Genomic DNA, 24,212 nt, shown 5'->3' with positions numbered 1-24,212 from the left:
TAGGTCACAGTGAGTGACGGAACTCCATATGAAAGATCTACCAAGTATAATTATGCGACTATGTTTAGGTATTTTCAGCCAATCAAATTTGCACCCGGTGTCAGATGTTTTAAACAGTCGTCTCATTCGGAGCCTTCAGGAACGTGTGTTGCAGTGGGAAGGGATTCTATGAGTATGGGGGAAGACAAGATTGCTCATAAGGGAGGTGCAGAGTTCTCTGGAATGAACTCCACGCTGCTTATTGCCTCAGATAACCCATTCCCTCTCCCTTCCTCCGCCAAACATTACATCCCACTCCCTTTCGGAGGTCCCTGCGGTCGCAAGCGTCATCCGAGAGAGAATCGTTTTATGGCGATGGCACGTCTCCCATTCCCGTAAATTCGTAATCCGATGAACAAGCCAATAACCCGAACTCGGTCAATTTAAAATGTTAATGTATTCTTACCAACGAAATTAGTTTCCAGCGAATTAATGATGTTGATGGCAATTCCTTTACTCGTTCTGTCCATATCCGCATAGACTATCTGAATTTCTCTGTTCAAAGTTTAATTTGGGTTCTGATGCATTTATATATTTCATCATTCTCTGGACTACAGTTATACAAGGCATTGTTCATTATGTTTTCGACCATTAAGAAAAGAGGACTGTCGGCTAAACGTTTGTATTTCTCTTTAAAAAATAGTAAATTTCCCTTAACTGTTGTTTTTATGTCTGCATAGCAGTGTAAATCCAGGGAAAATGGCAGAGAATTAATTCTATTAAGCAATTTATTATCATTGATAAATACTGCTTTGTCTGGAAATATCATCTTTACTTCGGAAGTGGACGTGGTGGGTGAGGAGAAGCAGCTTCTAGATGAGATGCGAAGGAGACAGAAGGTATGGTTGAACAAGTACTGAGGGGATATTGAAAACTAGGTTAGGGGGTAGAAGGTTGGGTAAACGAGGGAGAGGAAGGAAGAGAGTAGGATTTTTAGATAGGATGCGAGAGAATAGTCCTTAATGTGAATAGGGTAGTTTCCTATTATTTTTTTTTTGCCTAAATCGAAAGATTATTACTCCTGGAGTACGTATTTCACACTTTTAGATTTTTAAATGATGATATCTATTTTTCGCCATTAAATGAAAAGTGAAAATTTTCAAGCGCACGAAAACGCGACGGCTAAGTATGAATGCCGGGAAAACTCCCGTGTGACGTCGTTCTGGTTCCCGCTGCCGCAAGTGAGGTGACCTTGGGGCGAGGCTCTGAGCGCTGATACGACGGAGGATGGAGGAGGATTCGTTTTCTTTGATGAAGGAAACTACCCTATTGAAGAGGGAAGTCCTTGAAGGGACGGAGGATGGAGGAGGATTTGTTTTCTTTGATGAAGGAAACTACCCTATTGAAGAGGGAAGTCCTTGAAGGGACTGACGGAATACCTTCTCAAATGCTGCATGGAAACGTACCCTAACCGGTAGGGTTCTGTAACAATAACATTCTATTCATAAAGTTAACCTCTGATGTAGGACCGTAGGATTTAGTACTACTGCTGCCACCCGGCGTCCTACCTGCGATGCAGGAGAGAGCCGCACCCGGTGCGGAGGGTGGCGGAGCCTCCCGCGTCTCCGTGGCGCATGGCGCGTCTCGGAGCGCCGAAGATTGCGGCTCCTCTCGCGCGGGTGGCTCGGGCCAAAATGCGGTGCAATGCGTCACTGGCTATTTTTGTGTCACGGTCCATTTTCCGCATCTTTTATTCCGTTATGTATAAATTGCACGGCTGGGAAGTGATGTAAAAGGGGCGGAGGAGGGAGGGGAGGGGGTGTTAAATTTTCCCGAGTCAGACCACACATTCGGCGCAAACCAACCATTTGGGAGCCATTCAAAAATATATGATCTTTGGGCACGGAAATAATCTTACTCGAGGTGGCCCACTTCGTGAAAAATCACCTTGTGAATACTATAAATGAGTCGGGATTAGTGAACTCTTTTGAGATTTAAATCTGCGAAGGATTTAATGTGGCCATTACAGGCAAGTTCCCCATTAAATATCGGTCGCATCTGATCTCTTTGATTGAGGATGTGTGTTTTCCTGTGAGTTATTATGATTTAGCGTTTATCTATGACATTATCTTTAATGCCTTCAGGAATGCAATTAAGGTGGAAAATTTACTAATAATCGATATGCATAAGAGAATTTTTCTCTTTTAAGTGACCTTAAGTTCATTTTCGTAAGGAAATTAAATCTTAGTGTAAAATACGATTAAATTAATGGTCACGAATGAGAACCTCCGTCTTTTTAGTTCCATCACTTGTACTTGATCGTGTAAGTGTGTATGTAAATATAAAAAAATTTTGCTCCTTTGAATTTATAGCTTAGTTCCCTCCTTACTATTTTAGGTTTCTTTAAATGTGGTAATTACCCTTTTTCATTTACATTATTTTATCTTTTAAATGTGGAGATAAATATTTTTAATAAGTCCTAATGTTTCTGGCGATATTGTGATGTATTTAAAATTTGAAAAGAAGGTAGGTTGAAAAGAAGTGGAAGAAAATTTGCATTTTCCACTACTTTAAGAAACTAGTCCTGAGTATTTTAAAATATTTCTATTGATTAGAAGTGAACGTACTTTAAATTTAAAAGAAATAAATTAAAATCATTTCTGCCTCTCCGGAAAACTCTCGTACATATTGACGGAAAAAATTGGCTAGTAATTTGAAAGCAACGTAGTAATTGATCCGGCACTTCATAGGTCGCAAAAATGCTGAGTGGGGCGTGATCGGCTTGGTGTTGAGATTAATGCTGGCTGGCCACCCTCTCGATCAGGTCTCGATCAGACGCTCTCGGTCGCGCTCTCTCTAAGATTAATGTGAGAAATACGGACAGTTGCGATCAAGGCAGCTTTGGCCACTTTGCGGAAAAGCAGCTGTTCCATACAGATTTATTTGGTACAACCTCAACCGGTTTCAACACTCCCGTCTCATTTTCAAAAGAGTATAACTCCTGTTTTCCTGGATTAGAACAAATAATAATATATTTATTTAGCCACGAGCAAGTTCCCCAAAGATAAATTTGAAGATTCGCGATGGGAATAATTCTGATAAGTATAGAGTACGACCCACCTGGCAACCCACACCCTCCAGTATGCATCGCGGTAGTGGCGGATCTATGGGAGGGACTAAGGGGGCTATATCCCCCCCTTGGATATCCAATTTACACTAGATAGAAGGGTAACTTTGTTCGGACTCCCACTACCCCCCCCCCCCCCCACTTGTCCCTATCCTAGATCCGCCTCTGCAGTGGGCATATGATTCATTAGGCATAGGATTCATTTGTTCGTTTTGTAATAATAAAATTCGGGAAGTGCGGAGATTAAGTAAGATAAACTGGCAACTTATCCCTCGGATACCTTAGAGTACATTCCGCGAAGTTCCCGGAGTATTGGGAACCGCGCAAAATCGTTTCCACGGATTTCGTGGCAGGTTGGGAGACGGAAAGGGTTGATGTGGAGAAGGGGGGATGGAAGGGGAAGGAGGAGGGAAGGGGCACATTGGAGGCGCACCCTGGAAACATTTATTAACTCGCATGGGGCGGGCGACTCTCCTCTGGGATCGTGAATTCCGTCTTTTCCGCTGCGGCGGAAACGGAGATCACACCGGCGAGCGTTTTAATTCATGGCGCGCAGAGTGTGGGTGGGTGGGAGGAGATTCCCTTGGAGGAGAGGTCGTGTGTCAGCGAGAGCGAGGCAGATGGCGCCTGGGCGGGAGACAGATATATGAGTGCGTGAGCCCCTTGCCAAGAGAGGGAGGCGTGAGATTTGAGCGCGTCTTCCGAGGTCCGCTACCCACCGCCTGCTACGTTATTGCGTAGAATCACGAGGAGTACTGTATTGGTGGCGACTATTTTGAAATTTTTCGATGTTTGGAAAATGAAACAATACTTGATGACTTCAATTTGCTAAGCTTTTCTCATAATCATGGTTTGGGGCCATAGAAACCACAAGGAAGATATTAAATGTCGAAATTCGGATGGCAATCGAAAAATTAGAGACAATTTGCTTAAAACATTTACTACAGTGGTCAGCGTAGAATGAACTTCTTTCCTCATTTAGAGTTTTAGATATGATGCGAGTTCCAATCATTTTTTTGTTTTTCAACTTTTTTGTCGACATTATTTGTTTAAGAATAGGTGCTAATCAGAACCAAGCTATTATTCTCATTTTATCATTAAACTTATATGGAGTTATTATTCTCCCTTAACATCATTTTCACCAATGGACACCTTCGGAATTTCAAGTTATTATGAACAAGTTTACACCTACATGTTGCCCCGGCAACGCATTTTCTGGAAATGTGTATTGGCAACAGTATGTATTATGCCGATTAATTTACTGTCTTTTGAAAATTTTTGACGAATAAATTTCCTTAGTAACGTATCAATTGTTTACGTGGTCGGAGTCATTATTAGTTGCGGCATGTATTTTGCCAACGATGGTGCGGGGGACCAAAGACTTAAGACTGAATCTTCCTAGTCTTCCCCTACGAAACATGTCTCACAAAGGTCTCCTCCCACATCCCGAGCTCTTGTTACCAGCATTCCTCCTCCAGAAGACATCTATGCAATGAGTGCCAAGACAATGCATTTTCTGGAAATATGTATAGGCTACAGTATGTATTATGCCGATTAATTGAGTGTCTCTTTAAAATTTTGACTTATATATTTCCCTATTGACGCATCAATCGTTTACGTGGTCGGAGTCGGTATTAGTTGCGGCATGTATTTTACCGACGATGGTGCGGGAGACAGCCTCCCGCCTGGACCATGGAGCTCATCTCCTCTTGGGCTGTGAGCAGCATGCCTCACTCCCCACTCCTCTCCTTCCAGCCCCCACCTCCCCGCTGAGAGCTGTTTACTGGCGAAATGCGGGGGCGTCCCCGAGCAACACACACAAGCTGAAGAAGCATCTTCGCTCCTCCTTCCAGCGAGAGAGCACACGGGCGATGACCTCTCCCCCCCCCCTCCCTCCCCCTCCTTCGGGAGAGGGGGTGGGGGAGTTCTACCTCCCTCCCCCTCCCATTCATCTCCATCCTCATGCACCCCTACTCCTCCTTCGAAACAGCAAGCCGCGGATTCTTATAGGGCTACTCAATAGACTCTCGGTGGGGAGAAGGGGGGAACCCTCATGGCACGCGTGCCAAGCGTGTTAAAAACTTTTATTCTTTTTTTTTGGCTCGTCCAAATTCGATAAATTATCGCGGACATGTATCATACAAAAAATGGACGTAAACACGTATGTATTAATTTCGTGGGTCTTTATTTTCGGTGGTCGAATGAACTCCTGTAAGCGAGGACATTAATTGTATATGTGGTATGCAGAATCGATTAGGTAGTGAGTGGAAATAACAAAATCTATTTTTTAATAGTGTACTGAGAATGGCCATAAAAAATCCACTGTCAAATTTTCTCACCTGTAAAAACTTGAAAGTAGCTGTGGTTACTTAGTCGAATTTTAATATGGTGAGGGAATAACTCAATTATTTTCCCTTAGTTATGAAATAAAATTGTGCGGTTAACTCATAACTAATTCTTTCGTCACCTTTCCACTTGGCTCCTGCCTTCTTAGAGCAACATTCGCGTCGCTGACTGATAGGGTGATCCGAATTTCACGCAGAATTAAGCTAAAAATAGGAGCTGTTAGCCGAAATTTATATTCGTGATGGTGCGATTTGTGAAGCTCATAACATGTTAATGCTATTTTTCACGAATTTCAATATCGTATATTAAATATTTAGAACAAATGGGTCGCTCTTTCCTCTTTATCGCGCTGCGGGCATCTGTGAAGGCCGTTGTGCATGGGGCACATAATTTCACAATCTGATGTGTTTACGAAGGCGCAGTCAAAATTGCGTCGTGTAAAGCGGTGAATTGCTAGAACACATGCGAGAATGCGTGGACGTGAGATGGCAAATAAGCCCCTGTTCTGATTTCATTCATGCATTCGCGCAATTCCACGACATTTTAGAAATTAATGCAGTTCTACCTGCGCAATTCCGTGCCCCGTGTAAAACGGCCTTGAGTAACGATTAAAATTTTTCCTAGTGGCTACGGTCCTAAACTGCCGGTCTCACTATCAGTGACAGAGAGATAAAGTCTTCGATTGCTAAGCAAGAGGTTGCGGGTGCGAGTCCCGTATAGGTAGGTTGCACCTATCCAGGGCTTGGAGGTTCGTATTCATCTGATGATTAACTTGCTGGAAAACTCCAATATAAAAGGCCAATATAGGGTCATTTTCTGTGGTATAGAAATAAAAAAATAATAAACAAAAATGAAGACGAAATGGGACGGGTTTTGTCCTCCTCGATGTAGTCCCCATGAGGATATGATTGTTTAGAGAACAGTGCCGAAACCGTCGTTATCAACAATGAGCGAATGCGGTGAAATCTTGGCAGCAATGGAGAGATCAAGATCGTTCCAAATCCCCGAGTTTTGTGCTCAAAAGTTTGCGCAAGCTTTCGTTTCTCTCTCCACATTTGTTTTACTTTCACGTGTTCTATCGTATGATTCCGTTTAGCGATCGGCGGTGAAGAAAGACGAAGCGTGAGCCAAAGAGATTTTTATCCCGCATTCCTTTTAGGCACAGTTGCTGCTTCTGCAGTGACACCAATGCCGATTTTCTCTCGTTAATGCGGGTCACGTCGGCAAAATCACCACCGCAACCAACCGATACAATGATTGTCATCTGAAACCACGTCTCGGGCATAAATACAGTTTTATTTCTCCTGAAATTAAGGCCCCACCCTTAGTGGGAAAACTGTGTCTCGTACTCCGCATACGTCTTCCAGTTTACGCTCAATTGTTGGCGACGGAACTTCATTCATAGTATTCTTACGCTAATGCTCTGGTACGCTAGCACGGTAGCCGGTCTGTGTGCCATTATATGGTGCGGAAATCGCCTGAATGTATTTCGAGTGAAATCCTTCTCTAAAATACTTAAGTCTATTTTATTATCTTGTAGAAATGCGACTTAGAAATGAAATTATAATAACGTAAAGTGAACCAATGATCGCCTGAAAACAATCTCGGGGTATAATATAGAACTATACGTATTTTACTTCTTCTACCATTAGCGGTTACTCCTCTTACAGAATTAGTTCTAAATTATCCAGTTTTTTGGGAGAATATAATTCACTTGTGGTCGGGGTCAGACCTCAGTTTTTGCTGATTTGTTTCACTTTAGTTGATGTAATTATATCTTTTTTTATGAAACAAAACATTTTTTCTCCCTCCTCAGTCTCTTTTGAGCATATAATCTTCCACGAGAGAGTTCAATATAAAGTTCCATTGTTGGCCTTCAATCCCAAGCTAGTAGCTCTTGTAGGAAAAAAGAGTCAGTGGATGATAATTTTGATTTAGTGAGTTTCTGTGCAATTGTATGAATGATCCTTTATTAATTGTGAGTCAGATTTGATGTAATTGGGCTATTGTATCCATCTATATGAATGGAGATATCATCATATTGTTTGTGTTGATTTTCTCATCCCTTGAATGAACCTTCGGATATCTCACAAAAGAAAGTAATTGTTACTTTGCGCTTGAAACGAGCTAGATTTTCTTTGTGTCTCTGACTTTCAGAAAGAGCAAACTTGGGCTTGAATTTTCCGGGTAACAGAATGAGAGCTCGTTAAACTTCTCCTTTGCCCTTGGAACTGGATTTTGGCCCCGCTCTTAATTAAGCCGCGCGCTCCTCGGATCCGAGCATTCTGTGCGCGAATCCTCGCTTGCTTATCCTCGGAGAAGTTGCTTCGTCGTTATATCTCTGGTTATCTATTGGAAGATTGAGGAAACGTATCCAACTATATCACCTCTTTCGGGGAGTGTATTTTTTTTCCTTTCGCCGCTACTAATTAGGTTACTAGTGCGGTAGTTTTCCTTGGTTTTGGAAGATCTTCCCCGTTCTTTGCAATCATCAAAGTTTTCTGTACTCTTTTATCTTCTGATTAAGAGGTGAATTTGCGCCTTTATTGTGAAAAATATTTAGTTGTTATAGATTTTCTTTTGCTTTGCTGCGGATGTTCGAGGAAGCGGCGATTTGGTCTTTGAAATCTTTTCATTTCTGTTATAATTAGTGAGATAGTTTGCGCTCATTCCCCTTTGATAATGAAAATAATTTTCCTTTTCTTCAATTTTATGTCATCTTCAAAATTGGTTGTGGCAGATGGTCATTTTATGGTAAAATTAGGCAAAAGAAATTGAAAATAAGCATTTTCTTGGTCCTCTATCAAATTATTTTCAGGGAATAGTCATACAAGCCTTACACAAGGTATAGCAGGTTTTTTTATACTTTACCAATGGGTCATAACTTCTCTAACCTCTAACCTGCAATCAATTAATGATTCTTACCAAGACCAATTGCTCCATTCATCAAAATCCTGTATTAAAATTTCAATTTTTCGTAGAATGAACGTGTGTAAGTAATTGGCGTTTATATAGTAGGACAAATCGGATGTAAAAGTGATCATTTTCTGCACAATCGGCAAAACGTTTTGAAAAATCTTTGTGGTTATTTAGAATTTTATGTGCGAATACTCAGAAAATGAGAATAATTTAGGTTTTCGTTCAATATTAATGGCAGTTCCTCCTGTATCACTTACGTCGTTCCTTACCGTTAAGCGTACACCGGTGATATTTCGTACCGGATTCAATGGAAACAGATAATATCACCTATTCGGACGTGACAAGTTTTTCATTTCCGTAGTGTCCCGAACTCAGCATGGCACGTTCTCAAAGATTCCTTTGAACCAACATATCTGAGAGCATATAAAGTAAGTAAATGCTTTAAAATGGTCGTATAAGCGTGTGTATCGTTCACGTAATTTGATAAACGATGTAGCTTGGTACAAAAGCGAGGCCAAAGATCATCTTTCTGATGAATCTGAAGCACTTAATTGGGCTGGAGCAATTACTGAGTAGTGATTAGACTTTCCTTTATAAGTTATGATGAAATGACCTGATATACCGCCTTTAAAAATTAATTCCTTACACATTTTGTGTACTACGTCTTTGTGAGATTGGTATTCTGTATTATGCCGAATGCATTATGAATGATGAGATGATGAGTAGATAAAAGGCCTGGCTCACCCAAATTAAATCCATTAATCAGATTGATATTGTTATAAAGAAACGCTAACAACTAGAAGTTTGTTTGCTTTGCTTGACTTTCACCTTTGCACTTAATCATGTCCTCATGCTTCCTATCTAGCCTGCGTGTCATCTCTCATCAGCCAACTCCGACAAAAGTGAGCCATTGATGGAGAGTTGTCTCCCGAATCCCATTGAGGATCATCGCCGTCGACAACCGCGCGTCACAACTCCCGCGACGCCTTAACTCATTCATGTGTTGAAATCTTTCTCCGGAAAGTTAAGGCAGAACTTTGATTCGTCGTCGGGGAGAGCGCGCCTCTGTTCATTCATGTGTGTGTGTGCAGACTTTCCCCTTCCGGGCGCCATTAGTCGAGTAGTTGGGGTGTTAAGTAGGAGGCACTTTTTATTTGCGCTCTTTCTGCGGGGAGAGAGAGCTCTTTGGCTGGTTGGCAAGTGGCGGGAGCCTCGGCAAATAGTCGCGAAGAGGCTTCGAGCAGAGCTTTCTCGTCTCCCGCCCACCTTCCCTAATACACCGTGGAGGGACATCTCCTCTCTCCAACACCTCCTTCCACATCACCTTCCGACCCACGCCACCAGTGGCGTAGCCAGGAATTACGTTTGGGGGGGGGGGGGGGCTTCAAAACCAGGGGTGTAAATTTTTGAAAAGCAGGGTACATACTAAGTAATGGGTTATCAACTAATTTTAACACTTTTCACTATCGAAAAAACTTCATTTGTTAAGGAAATATTTTGTAAATTCATGATTTTTCAATATTTTGTTTTCTTTTATGAAGGAAAATAATTGCGTATTTATATTTCGGGGGTAGTCCGGACCCTATGGACCACCCCCCCCTTTGGCTACGCCACTGCACGCCACCTTCCCCCACGACATCCTCCTCGCATGCACCTTACAAGAAGACCACCCTAATCGACATCACCATCCTTTGTACTCCGATATAAGTTCATTCGCACGATTTATAGTTATTTGGAAAGGAAACATGATCACAGATACACTAATATTGCATGCTCCACAATTTTTTTATGGGGACCACCCAGGTTTCGACACTATACACTATGTCATCCTCAAAGTTGCCTTAAATATTAATATCCTCAAATATCCCTTCCACGCACATATACATAGTCACCCCACCCTCCTTCCCTGAGGTGCTTCACTCTCTATTTCACAATCCCTTGACACCCCCTGCCAATTACTATGCACAGTGTCCTCTGGGTATTTCGGATGAGAAGTGAAATCGACAAATAACTTTCTTTTAGCTCCACTAGAGCATCAAGGGTTCAGCTTATTATCACCCAGCACCATCATATCAACTTCAAAAGCATCAAGTTTCTTGGACAATACTCTTTTACTTATACCACTACTTGTTTTATATAACGCGACCCGGGTTTCGATGAGTAATTATCATCTTCAGGCGTGAATTTAAAGATGATGAATACTCATCGAAACCTGGTTCACGTTACATAAAATAGGAGTGGTATAAGTAAAATTGAATTGTCCAAGAAACTTTATAATGGAATACACCGCAGTTGAGAATGAGTAAGAGAGTTTTGTTAGTAAGCATCCGTGCATAATCCTGAATCAGACGAGTGTCGAAACCTGGGTCAGACCATCAAAACATTTGTGGACGTTGCGATATTAGTGTATCAGTGGTTGTGTTTCCTGTTACTCAGTTCCACCAAATATCGTCATCCATCCTTAAGTTGTTTATTCATAAAGACCTTGGATCCGACATGGGAGAAAGACTAACGACACTAGGCCGTAGCCCAACGCATCCAATCAGGGGAAGGCGAAATCTTCATATTACCCCGCAAGCCGTCTCAATGGGGTGTGTTTAGTGGAATGACATTTGTAAATAAGGAAAGCTACGGAAGAAGCGAAGGAAATAGGGACGGTGGAAATGACCATATGATTCAGAATTTCATTTTTTAGCGATCACCTTTTTGGTCCTGAAAAGCTATCGCTCTGACTGACGGAAAAAATTATATTGTGATTCAAGCTTAAGCTCCGCCTATAATTTATTCAAGTTCTTTATTGATCGTGGAAAACACGCATTCTAGTGCCTATCCCCCCGGCAAAATGGTGTAAGGGATCAGTTTAGAGGGACTAATTGGAAATATGTACCAGTGTCTACATTTGCAATTATTGAAAAAAATTGGAAATTGAATCGGGGTATTAGACTTTTTAGGATCACCGATCGCATTATTCAACGTGGGGTGATTAAATATTGTGTGCAATGCTATTTATCAGGAAATACTATCATATTTGTGATCGTATTAAAACGCAAATTTTTAAGATCTATCAGCAAATATGAATAGCATTGTACCAGCTTGGAAAGATTTATGGTTAATCATATTATCTTTTCATTGAAAAAAAACACCACGGTAATGCCGCCAAAATGGATCTAGAATGAGTGATTTGGAAAAGGAAAAAAAAAACCATGTACAGAATGCGCACAGTGCGTGTCGATTGGCTCTTCTGCGATCTCCTCGTCTCGGGGTGGGCGAGGCAGGCGCCCCAGCAGCTGTTGGTTCGCTCTCTGATGACCTCCTCCCCCTCCCACATCCGCCCCCACCCCTTCCTTATTCCACCGCGCCTCTGAAAGAGACGCACATCCGAGCCGCTCGTCATCAGACGGCTGCTGCCTCTGCAGCACGAAGGGCGGGGGAGGATGTCGTGACGTCATTCTCATCCGAGCAGTGACGTCACCTTCCGATTGTATTTAATGTTTTCTCCGCTGCATCCTCGGGAGCGCCCCTCTACGCAATCAGGCACACTCACCCCACCCGCCCTCAATGAGGTGCTTCATCCTTGATCCCACAATCCCTTGACATCCCCTGCCAATTCCCATATACCGTATCATCTGGGTCTTCGGATTAGAAGAGAATTGGAAAGATACCTTTCTGTTAGCTCTTCTTGGCCCTCAAGGGTTCAGCTTATTATATCTCAGCACCATCAAACCTACTTCAACAGCAACCTTGCTTAAGGCCGCTATACACGGTGAATGATCATGCGAATGATCATGCATTCACAGGATCATGCGAGCAAAAAATAACTTGTTCTAATTTTCACTGAATTATCATGCGCATGAAGGTTCATTCGCGAATTGCTCCGTCATACATGGTGAATGATCATGCGCATGATCATGCTGAATGATCATGCGAATGAAATCATTCCCGTGTATAGCGGCCTTTACCTACGTTTCCATTCCTGAGTTTAAGTGGACAGAGCTCTCCCTTCACTTGTCCAATCAACTAATCTTATGACAACCAATACTTTTTCCTAGTTCACACGCCTCCTATGTATTTTTTCTCATCCAATTCTTCCTAAGAGTTTTCATAGAATGGTCTTGTTAATTACTCAGTCGATCCAATTATTCTTCTGCACCTCGTTTCGAGTTGTTCCATTAGTTTTTACTCTGCTGCTATCATCGGAGTCTCAATGTCCCTTTTAATAAACACTATGAAATAATGGGAGCTTCATCTTTTAGACATTTGATTGATGCAGGTAACTACCAGTATAAAAAAATGACAGATAACATCAGGGTCATTCATCAAAAGTGCTACTATATTCGATATTTAATCGTAATTTTGCATCTACTCTTAATCCCTTAGCTTTTAGGAAGAGGAATTAAAATTTTTGAGTTAAGAGTGTAGGTTCCAGAAGACTCACCAAAACTGTTCATACAAGATACTTTTCGAGTTATAATATTTAAGACATTGCGACGGTCATAAATTATTTTCTATTACTAGACTCTTCATCCTATTTAATAACTTCTCTCTTACTATTATTGAGTAAACTATTTTTTATCTATAACTCCAATTACTCTGGTATAGTTCACTTATCAACAAAATGAGGCATTAATATGATTGATGATAATGTTAAGAATCTTCATTCAGCTGTATTGCTTGGTCTAAATATGAAAATGTATGGTATCACTCAGGGACAGATCCAGGATTTCTTTCTGGGGGGGCACAAGCAAGGCCGTATCCAGGATTTTGTTCTGGTGGGGGCACAAGGATACCTCGTAATACAAAACGAACGTAATGATAATGGGACCGTATTGAAGACCATATTTTTAAGGGTCTGGGGGGGGCACGTACCCCCTAGATACGCCTTTGGCTATCAGTAGTAAACTAGATGCTAGCTCAGATGTAGTCTGAGGTAGACCTTAAGGATTACAGTTTTTCACATATTCCCCTATTGCACTCTTCTGTCTCTTGTTTACATGGTCCCACTCCATGTTGAATCTATGCTCAAGCGTATGCAGGTTTGGAAGGGAGGACTTGTTTTCTTACCTCCGCTCCTTGCACTGTTTATTGCCCATGCGATGCTCTCTGTACGCCACTACAGTTCCGCATTCGCGGGCGTTTTCCGTGCCCCCATCCCATAGTTCACGCTCTTGCTTTTCGGAGTAGCTTTCCTTTTGCTTGGTCACCTGATGGTCGTAATGGTGCTCTGCCTTCTTCTCTCGCGGCGACATCATTTTTTGCAGAGCGCGCCGCGACTCCACCGACCCTTCTAACCCACCCATCATCCGAGGTGTACTCGTAGTATGAACCTGAAATTTTCATCTCATAACAGTGTTAAAATACTAATAGTGCTTGGAAAGTATTTGACCTCTTTTTCCAGTTTCCAGTGGTCATTGCGATAAAACATTTTGTGATAAATTACAAGGCATCAACAAAATGGAAGTTGAAAAAACACACGTAGTTTAGTCTTCGTACAAATAATGCCGCTTTCTGCGTAGTATTTGAGCATATAATTATTTACTTTATATTTTAAATTACTTAGTCGTTTTTCGATAGATTTCCCCGCTTTAAAGGCCTAAAATACGCTGTTTTCGGGGTGGTGAAGTTACATTAAAAAATAAATCTTTTTAAATAATATATTTATAATTAGAGTTATTACCAAGATTCAACATTAAATACAATTCATTAATTTACAAAAACAACTTTAAGGAGACAATAATTTCTAAATACTCACATTGCTTCCAATTTACTTTATTTATCATTATTACAAACATTATAATAAGATATCACCGCGTAGTAGGTGCAAGCTGAGGATAGCGTTGAAATTACGTGACTTCTCAATTCAGCCAGGGAATTATTAAGGCATATTGGTTAAAGGCGGCAAAGTCTTAAAAATAGGTGCAGTATTAATAGATGTAGATGTAGTATTCCAAAACAGATGCCGCAAGTGAACGCTGGAATTGAAGCCACGTAACTTCTCAATTGTCTAAATGCTAGTAATATTATATAAGTTAGTTACTAAAATCGTCAGTAGGGCATTTATTCTAAGTCCGATGCCTCTTTTTGTTCTGAAAGTCAGAAAGAAATTTAATGTGAATAAAAATTGTATTTTAAATTTACGCGCTCATTGCGAAGTTTAATGTCGAAGTAGCTAGCGTACAAGTGATAAACCTTGCTGTGGATAATTCAGTGAGCTTGGGAAATTACGTGAGTTCTAGGTTTTCCTTTTCAGCCTTGGCAGCTGCGAAGATGTCTAAAATTTCTCTTTCCTGACCTTGCTCTTCAGACCTAGACATCAGTCATCAACTGTATTGCAGTAATGATCCTAATTTTGTACATTTTCTGATGGGGTTAATGGGAAAATGTTTTTGTGCGTGGTCACGAGGTCAGTCAAAATTTGGTTGTTACCATTTATATATCTATGCACCGTAAGGAAGGTGAACAAGCACGTTTCACGTTGGGCGTCTTAATGAACGTGAGGAGGTCGTGTCGCTGCCTGCAGATCTCGTTCGCTACGTATTTTTTTTCCACCCGCAGATGTTGAGGCTGAATGAGGAGTGGGGTTTATTGTTGCGGAGGCGGTGACGTCACTTCTCTCGAGTCTTCGTGAAAATTAAGAGGAGGGGAGTGAGGTTCCGTGGCCGCAGCGCTATTCCCTCCTCGTCCGCGACTGGACGCCAAAGTTCTTGAATTTTTCATCAGGAATGCGGCAGATTTCGCCAGTCAATTGTTGCGGTCCGCGAAAAAATCACGTCCGCTAGCTCAGCTACCCTCCGAGCATTTTATGAAGCAAGCGTTTGAATGGACCTAACAACGTTGTAAGTGAATGGTGGTAGGCCACATTAAATCATTACATTTACGAGATCTATACAATATCAGTTGGAATGACTGGGGTTTTGACTTAATTTTGGGAATCATCCATTATACAGCTTCAACTTAATAAGTAATTCTTTTACAAAACCATGTGTATAAATAAATTTTACGTGGAATAGGTTATAGATTTTTTTCAATGTTGCAATGCAAGCTGCACCTGAGACAGGAATGTACACTAGTATTAAAGACAATATTTGATTACGATTTTCCTGTTTTAAATGTAATTTTTGTAAACATTATTTTATTGCTTTTAGCGGTTTTTTTACCAGGAAAATAGTTAAAGATATTAAATAATATGTTTCATAATGTTAATTTGAATCTGATATTAGCGCCGCTGATGTCCATCGGTTTGTAATCAGGGATGGTATATTTCCAATGTATAAATTACCCCAGTTTTAGCTACTATTTTAAAATTTCAGTAGATCTACTTTTAAAACACAGTTTTAAAAGGAAGTAATTACGAGATTGCAGCATTTTTAGTAACTTACGCTAAATAAATGAAACATGTACGAGTTCAGTGCGTGATGTCCAATTTTGAGATGTGTTTTCTTTTTACAGTTTTAGCCTACATCATTTAATGGTACAGAATAGTTCAGATTATTAGGTGTGAAAAGTAATCAATAATAAATATACTCAATAAAAACTCAAGCAGAAGTATAGCGAATATTTAGACAGTACGGAATAAAGTGAGAAAAAAATTTTACTTCTGGAATAAACTAGTAAATTATGAAGAATAGTTGAAATTTTATAATTATGTCATGGTTAAAAAAAAAATCTTTCGCGGAAGACGTCCTTAGTAACTTGGTTAATTTCCATCTCTGTTGAAACATCAATGGATCTCCCCTTGCCTTAAAGGGAATAGCTCACGTTAACATGGTTAGGCTGTTTTGTTCGCGGTATTACGGTGGCTCCTAGAGGTTGGAGGAAGTGGGCGTGAGAGAGGTGACTGAGGTCCAATCGGACGGCTGTCAAAGACGCCAGGAATGCAATATCTCGGGCAATGTCAAGGGTTCGCGTCCCCCCGGCCATCGGGTCTCTCGTTCCCCGCTGAAAGAGGTGAGGAATGCCGGGGAATAAATCTCGTCCGTGAGCGAGTTGGCGATTATATCTGACGGGGTCAGCGGGCTGCCATTGTCAACGACCAGGACGACAAGATGTCAACTTGACGTCATGATACACTTATTCCCCGCGGTGACGTCACGCCCCCAGAATCTTCCTAGGCGTCTCGGAAAAGTGTACTAGAGCAGGGATTGGCATCTCTCGACCCGCAAAAATATTTTCTATTAATTATTAAAGTATTCGATTCGGTGTGAATGCGTATCGAGAGTTGTATTTCCTCTAAATCAGTATGTATAATATTTATTTATAAAAAAATATCACGTAAAAGCATTATGAATTGTGCCCGACGCAGCCATTTCAATTTTCCGACTGGCATTAAGTATCAGACCGTTTTTTACGGGCTGATATTGTTTGAAAATGTCCTCGTGTTTCATTAGTGGGAACTTATCCAGGAAATTAGTGTCTTTCAATTTTATTTCAGGCAAGCCTTCATCCATTTGTTTAATTCGTAATTTTTGTATCTGTGAGTTGTTTATAGAATTCCATCAGTTGTTAGGGTAAGCCTCCTTTGACAAAAACAAGCCCTGATTTGCCTATTTATATTGCTTATACTGTCACCGGAGAATACTGGCTTCTTTTTCTAGCATAAATTTCCTGGATGATTCAATTTTCCGGAATTCCGGCAAAATCATTGTTGGCGTGAAAAATTGATGTTTTAAATTTCTGTGTGCTTCGTATTATTCCTTCACCGGTTTTGAACCGTCAATCAAATAGTAATCTTGTGTCATTATCGCAATTAGCCCTCATAATTTCTCTTTCTTTTCTTTCCTTACAGAATGCCAGCTTGGAAAGCAGCTGCACGAGATTGGGTCAACGTGGTTCGCGGACCTCGGCCCACCCTTCGGCGTCATGTACTGCATCCGCTGCGAATGCAGAGGGGTGAGCACTGCACTTAATACTGCTCTTACACTCTTAACCACTTCCACTTCGATTAATTCTCTGAATATCGTGCTCCTATTCTCTATTTATTTTTTCTGTGGTTCTCTTTTAAATGATAGGAAATGAAATGATATTTTGTAATCAACGTAGAACCGTAAAATATAATGTGATTATTAAACATAGAGACCACAGTTATCGTTACTCTAATAAAATCATTTTAATCCTTCCAATGCATAGTGTTTCATGGAAAATGAATTATTTATATATACTATGTATGTTTTAACATTGTTAAGCTTTCAAAATAATTATATTGTTCCTCTAAATAGTCTTAAAATTACGTAAATCCGATGACGAGATACACTCGTCATTGAGCGGTTTGGCATCGGAAGTTCATGACGAGCTAGACTCGTCATGAACTTCCGCAACGGGCATTATAGCGCAACGGGTTAATCTCTCAGTTGTCGGATTTTCTTCGATTAAAACAAGCGTTAACTAGATATACTAAATTACTTTAACATTCATCGGATTTACCGAGCTGTAATTGTCAAATTTAACAGGACTTATAAATAAAATATAAAAAATATTTCAGGGTGCTGAGAATATGAGCAAAGATAGCTATTTACTCTGTATATACTTTTTGTAGATTGTAGAGATAATTTCAGCAGTCTATTGGGTCAATTTCTTATGCATTATTCCCAATTATTTACCTCCGCCATCATTAAACACACTGGCAATCGAAAATCAAGTGCATTCATTTCCAATCGTTGGCTCATTGATATCGTTTTCCTCCGCTGATATTATGCTCGGGGGGGAAATGGAATTGCCTTGAGGGAATAAAGTCTCGAGTGACTCTTAGGGTTGTGACGTCAGTTAAGGAAAGTTATTCGAGCTAACCCGGAAAGCCCTCGTCGAAGCGTCATCGTATTTCTTTTGAAAATGACTTGCTTTTCCGGTTTTTATGCAAATATATGTGGATTCGTTAATGGAGAAAAAATATGGTTAATCTTTGTGGGAGTTTTTCCGAAGTGGCTGAACAAATATCCCCTTTCTTTTATTTCTGTAGGGCTAATAGCCGCTGTTAGATGAATTGGTAGTGTGTCATACCCAAGCCATAATTATTGCTAACAATTTGGGATAATATAATCTGCGTAGAGAGATATTTTACAATATGTAATCGAGACGCAGCTTCTAGAATCCTCATTCCAAATCAGGTTTTGAGTCGCATTTGAACGCGCTTAAATAAATGTGCGAGCTCTCCTTTATGTAGTTTGTAAAGCCAACTCAGGAGCTGGCTAGGAAAACTACTGGAAAGGCTTTTTGAGCACCCACAAAAAAATAGTTAAACCTGATTATGAGTTAGAATATCATTTTACACTCTACCACGGCTCTTATTATTTCGCTGCACAGCCGGTTTCGACGTGACCTCGTCCCATCTCTAAGAATTTGTTTCCTTAATTACACTTCATAAAATGATCATGAGGTCACTTCATTGCACTTAGGTAGTTTGAAACTCAACGGACTAATAATTATAATGCGAATCCCCCTAAATATTTTAGTATAGAATTTTTTAGTTAATGTCAATATATACTCGCGCAATACAAAGTAGCTTCTTAAAAATGAAAAATGTTCTAATATTTCATACATAAATTGCTCATGAATGGGAGGAAATTTGGGGCTTACGAAGACGTAGATCAATAAAATATGAGTTACTCAAGCTGCACTGTTTTCACCGTTACGGAGGGAAAAAAGAACCAGCTTCTTTTCGTGGACATCCCGATCCCTACTTTAGTGCTATGTGGAGGGCACTATAAATTCAGCACTCCGTCCGTCGGATGGGACGTTAAGCCGTCGTTCTCAAGGCTTATTTCGTTATACCAACCAGGTCTCAAGAAATATTTACGTAATTAAATATTATATGAACTAATTTAAAGCAAAAACATCTATCGATACGCATTCACACCGAATTAAATTCTTTAATAATTAATAGGCAATATTTTTGGTGTCTGTTCATCCTCCCTTACCTACCCTTCCCACAAGGCGCAAACGACTTTAACTGTATGATCTTAGGTTTTCCCGGCGTATCAGTTGCTGAAAAGTTTCTCGGGTTTTCCACCGGTTGATGTCGTCCATGTCTCCCGACGTTTCGATCAGCGACTTGCTGATCATCCTCAGGGGATCTTACGAAGATCGCAGATTCATTCGGAAGATCCCCTGAGTCAACCGGTGGAAAACCCGAGAAACTTTTCAGCGACTTCAACTGTGATCGCCTCTTCAAATACCGCACCACTCCAAACCAGCTGCTGTAGATACTGAGCGTTTAAAATTGTGGAAAAGTGCTCATTGTCACTGGTTGATATCATCTGTGAGGTCTACTAAGGTCCTGCTGTCGTTCTGTGCTTGGCAGGGATGTCCCTTTCCTTCCCATATTCTTTGTCTGCGGCGCGTGTCTCAAAGAGTTCCAGCCCACCACCACCATTCGCAGTGTGACCGTGTTTGTGTGAGCGAGGTGAAACGACCTGCCCCCGCCCCCGGCATTCCGCCCCGCCCCCACTGCCTCCTCATCTCCCCGCGAGGTGGTGCGTGAATCACGGCTCCTCACTCTCATCTCTCACCCTGTTTCCCCTTTCGTTATTTCTGTCCATTTCCGCGATATTTCAATTTCGTCTCGGCTTGTCTCTCTGCCCTCGTCTCGCTCCCCTGTCACTCCCGCCGACGACGCGACCAACCCCTCCCTCGTTGCGACACCATCCCACCCCCACTCCACTCGCGATCCGTTCCGAACGAGCGGCACCCGAATATCTCTCCTTGTTTTTAATATCTTGCACTCTGTACCCTTAATATTTTGTTGGTTAGGTGCCCGATGGACCGCATAAATTAACTATATCCATAGAAAAGTAATGTGGTCTTGTCCATATTATTTGCTATTTAAAACAATAGGGTGGTTTCCTATTATTTTTTTATTGCTTTAATCGAAAGATTATTACTCCTGGAGTACGTAGTTCACGCTTTTAGATTTTTAAATGACAATATCTATTTTTCGCGATTAAATGAAAAGTGAAAATTTTCAAGCGCGCGAAAACGCGACGCTTAAGTATGAATGCCGGGAAAACTCCCGTGTGACGTCGTTCTGGTTCCCGCTGCCGCCCGGTGAGGTGACCTTGAGGCGAGGCTTAGCGCTGATACGTCGCAGGATGCTAGCGGATAGCTGAGTACCTTGCTGGACGGTAGCGCTTGGCTTAAAAAATGTTTATTAATACCTTATCAAAGAAGAAAACTTTCCGAACTTAGCCAGTTTTAATAGGTGATTATTAAGACATGTTTTCCTGAGCTCTGTGCCTCATGCATGCATTGGTAACCTCAGACGATGTATAACTCCTATCCTCTCGTGTAGAAACTAGGTCCCTGTGACGTCATGCGGAGTGGAATCGCATGGGCGCCAATCTGGCCTTTTTCAAATGAGGATAAAATTTGACCCTTGCCATTCGTCTCAACCAGTATTTCAAAAACCGAATAATTTGTGTATTATGAATACACTAATGGTGGGTAACGAATCGCAATCAATGCATTTCGTTTTCTTTGATGAAGGAAACTACCCTATTGCGAAGTAAAATAAGCAAGGTCCATATTACTTTTCTATGGCTATAGTTAATTATCATGGTTAATATCTGCCATAGTTTTTTTTAAATTTTGCGCTCAGTAATAGTAATAATCTGTTAGTAAGGTGCTCATTGGAACATAATCATTAACACTAACCATAGAAAAGTAATATAGACTTCGTCCATTTTACTTTACAATTAAATTGTGAAATAATATATAATATGTCCATATGAATTTACAGAATTTACTTTCCATTGTCTATATTCCACATTACTTTTAAGAAGGCTCTGATAGCAATTTAACAGTAGCTATGAAGTCGAGCCATGATCTTTTCTGTGTTTTGTGCTTCATTTTTCTTGTGTTCATTATTTATTTGCTTTTGTTGTGGATTATAATTTTCAGAGTTTAAAAAAATCCATTTCGGTAGTTAGTGGAATTTTTCTTCCTGTAGGAAGCCGAGAATGAGGAATTAGTTTTGTGAAAAGGATGATGACACGATGATGATAATGATATAGAAATAGGAGTAAATTTTATATTAAAGGTCCTTTTTTAGTTACTCCAAGAATTTATATTGGACTTAATATTCTGTACTTTTTCAAAGAGAAGACTCATTAGTAATCTTGGAAAGCTACTTTCGTGGAGGTGTTGTTTAAAATAAAGACTGTGATTATAAATACGATACCATCAAATCTATTCATATATATGGATTTGTAATATGGTGGTGGACTTCAGATTTAAACTACACCTAGGCTTGGAATCACTGGTGCGACACCACCAGTCTATCACGGAATCAGTCATCCACATTACCACCCATTATATTGACTCCGTCTTTTGGGAGGTACTGGAATTGAAAACATGATATGTTGTGATTTCCTTGTTCGTACTTATTTCCGAGACTACTCAATTCTGCTACACCGTTTTTTCATGTTTAAATTCCTTTTATTTCCTTGCATTATACGAGAACAATGTCATAGAAGTCAAAAGCGGAAAAATTAATAATTTTAGTCTATATTACAATGTATTCAAAGTTATTTATCATACATAAATTTTGCATGCCTCCAGTTTACCGCTCTACATCCGATAATTTTTCGATTTAATATACTGACGCTGGGAGTGCATTTTACTTCCCTTTGTCGGCGCGAACCGAAGAGCAAAACAAATAAATGAGATTAACTAATTCACTCTGCAAATTCCCGCGGCTCGCTTTTGACCAGAGAGAATAAAAACTAACGGGGGGGAGGTTAATGCCTTCAATTCCCGCATGAATGTTTTCCGCGACCACTCCGAGGCTTGAGTAGCCATTAGGGTCTCTCTCTCTCTGGACTGTTAACGACCCGTGATTCCCCGTCGACGCAGCCTCCGTGTCACGTTTGTGCGGTGGAGCACGAATTGTTTCATGGTCGACTCCCATAACTATTGATTGAATTAAACTGGGAGGGGAAAAGGATAGGCCCCTCCGTGGCGTACCCTAATTGGTGGGAGCCACAACCCCCCCCCCCCCCCCGTCTTTGATCAATCTCCCATCTTTCACCCTGTAGTTCAATCAACGAAGCTTGAAAATTGGCCGAATAGGAGACGAAGTTATTTTCTCACAACTTTTTTGAACCGTGGTTGGGGCTATTCTCTGAACCAATCCAATTAAATCCCCCTCCGATGGGTTATGAGGATTAAACGTTGATATAATGTCATTGAGATACGATTTTTACGATGATTTTTCCATCCCCTGAAAATTGCGGCCATTATTTTTGGGGGAAGTTGTTTCACTCGGAAACCGTGGATTCCAGCGCAGCAGTTCAAAAATATGAAATTTAAATTAATACACTAGGTGTTCTAAAAATAGTACCAAGCCATTTTTTTGTTGGAGGAATAGTTTGCGAGTTACTGGTGCTGGTCCAAACTACATTGGAATAGTATGGTATTTAGAGGAGGCAATCGAGAGCTGAGGTAATTTTCTCTATTAGGTGAGGGTAGGGAAGGAAGGGTGGAGGGAAACGCATAGGTCTAAGCCAACTATTGACAAAAGGCGCCAAGAGGACCGCGGCTTAACAACCCATCCGACGGACGGAATATAGGGGTCTGAAGTTTTGTTCACGCAATATTCAAGCTGTCTCTGCGGGATTGGAACCATGCCTACGGGGTTTGTAGCTTACACTCTAGCAACTACACCAACCCGATCCTCCGTAATTATAGAGTAAAATATCTATTCGTATGAAGAAGGATCTGAGGTTTTCCCGGCGTATGATGATCTTGAAGTTGTTTCGGGTTTCCTACCGGATGAGGTTCTCCATATCTGCCGAAGTTTCGATGGCCTTGTTGTCCATCGTCATCAGGGCTCGATGAAAAGTCATTTCAATTGCCCTGGATTCGAGTCGAATTTTCTCTAAAATGATAAAAAAAAGAACCACCTCTGTTTCCAATTGCACGCGTAAAACACCACATTGAAATTTGGAGGTAGCGGTTCGATTACCCGGCCATTCAATTGTTTTTTAATCGATTTTTTAAATACCGGGTTTACAACTCACCAAAATCGAATTCAATATTTCATGTGATGGAAGTGTTTGATATATTATAGTACGAGAGAGTCAACGAAGCTCTGATGGGCTAAGCCCTGATTCATCGAAACGTCGGCAGAGATGGAGAACCTCATCCGGTAGGAAACCCGAAACAACTTCAACATTATCTATAAATATGTGTAAAAAGTAAGTAAGTACGTAAGTGAATGAGTTGCAATAGTCTAGATAGTGGGGAGATCCTTCTGTCCCATCCTCCATCTGGCCCTCTGGGGTGGTCCTTTCCGCGAATTCTCCTCCTTCAGAGGATGTGGTTGCACACAGGCGCCGCCCGATGGACTGTGGGAGTCTGCCAAACCTTCACTTCAGAAATATCCGCGTCCCGTCAGCCCTTCTCTCCCGACGCGAGAGGAGGGTGTCGAGTTCGCGCCACCGCTGTTGTAACCGCCGCCGTGTGTGGTGGAGAACACCCCCTCATCTCCCCAGCACCTCCTCAGCCGGAATTCGTTCCGACAAGTCTTAAAACTCACGCTATGTCTTCAACTATTCCAGCTTCGCAGTGAATCATGTTCAACCATCTCCCTGTTACTCAGTTGACTCTCTAGTGCCATTACATAACCAACACTTCTATTACATAAAATATTGAATTCGCTTTTGGTGATTTATAAACCCGGTATTAAAAAATCGATTTAAAACATTTGAATGGCTGGGTAATCGAACCGCTACCTACCTCCAAATTTCAATTAGGTGCTTTACGCGTGCAATTGTAAATATTATAGGTCTTTGTTTTTTTATTATTTTAGAAAACATTCTACTCGAATCCAGGGCAAGTGAAATGACTTTTCATG

General features: G+C 40.9%; 1 protein-coding gene across 4 annotated transcripts in view; it reads left to right on the top strand.

The window, feature by feature from the left end:
• The window catches only part of LOC124158608 (dorsal-ventral patterning protein Sog), a 325,901-nt gene that overhangs the window by 104,752 nt on the left and 196,937 nt on the right, over positions 1–24,212 (top strand). For all 4 annotated transcript variants that reach the window (XM_046533780.1, XM_046533779.1, XM_046533777.1 and 1 more), the window contains exon 3: positions 17,154–17,257. In XM_046533780.1, coding sequence (XP_046389736.1) covers positions 17,154–17,257 — 104 coding nt within the window. The remainder of the gene's footprint in view (positions 1–17,153; positions 17,258–24,212) is intronic.

Source organism: Ischnura elegans, chromosome 5 (genome assembly GCF_921293095.1).
Source record: "Ischnura elegans chromosome 5, ioIscEleg1.1, whole genome shotgun sequence".
In the NCBI taxonomy this organism is placed as follows: Eukaryota; Metazoa; Arthropoda; class Insecta; order Odonata; family Coenagrionidae; genus Ischnura; species Ischnura elegans.
The sequence above is the reverse complement of the archived record's forward strand: the minus strand, read 5'-3'. Positions and strand labels throughout refer to the sequence as shown.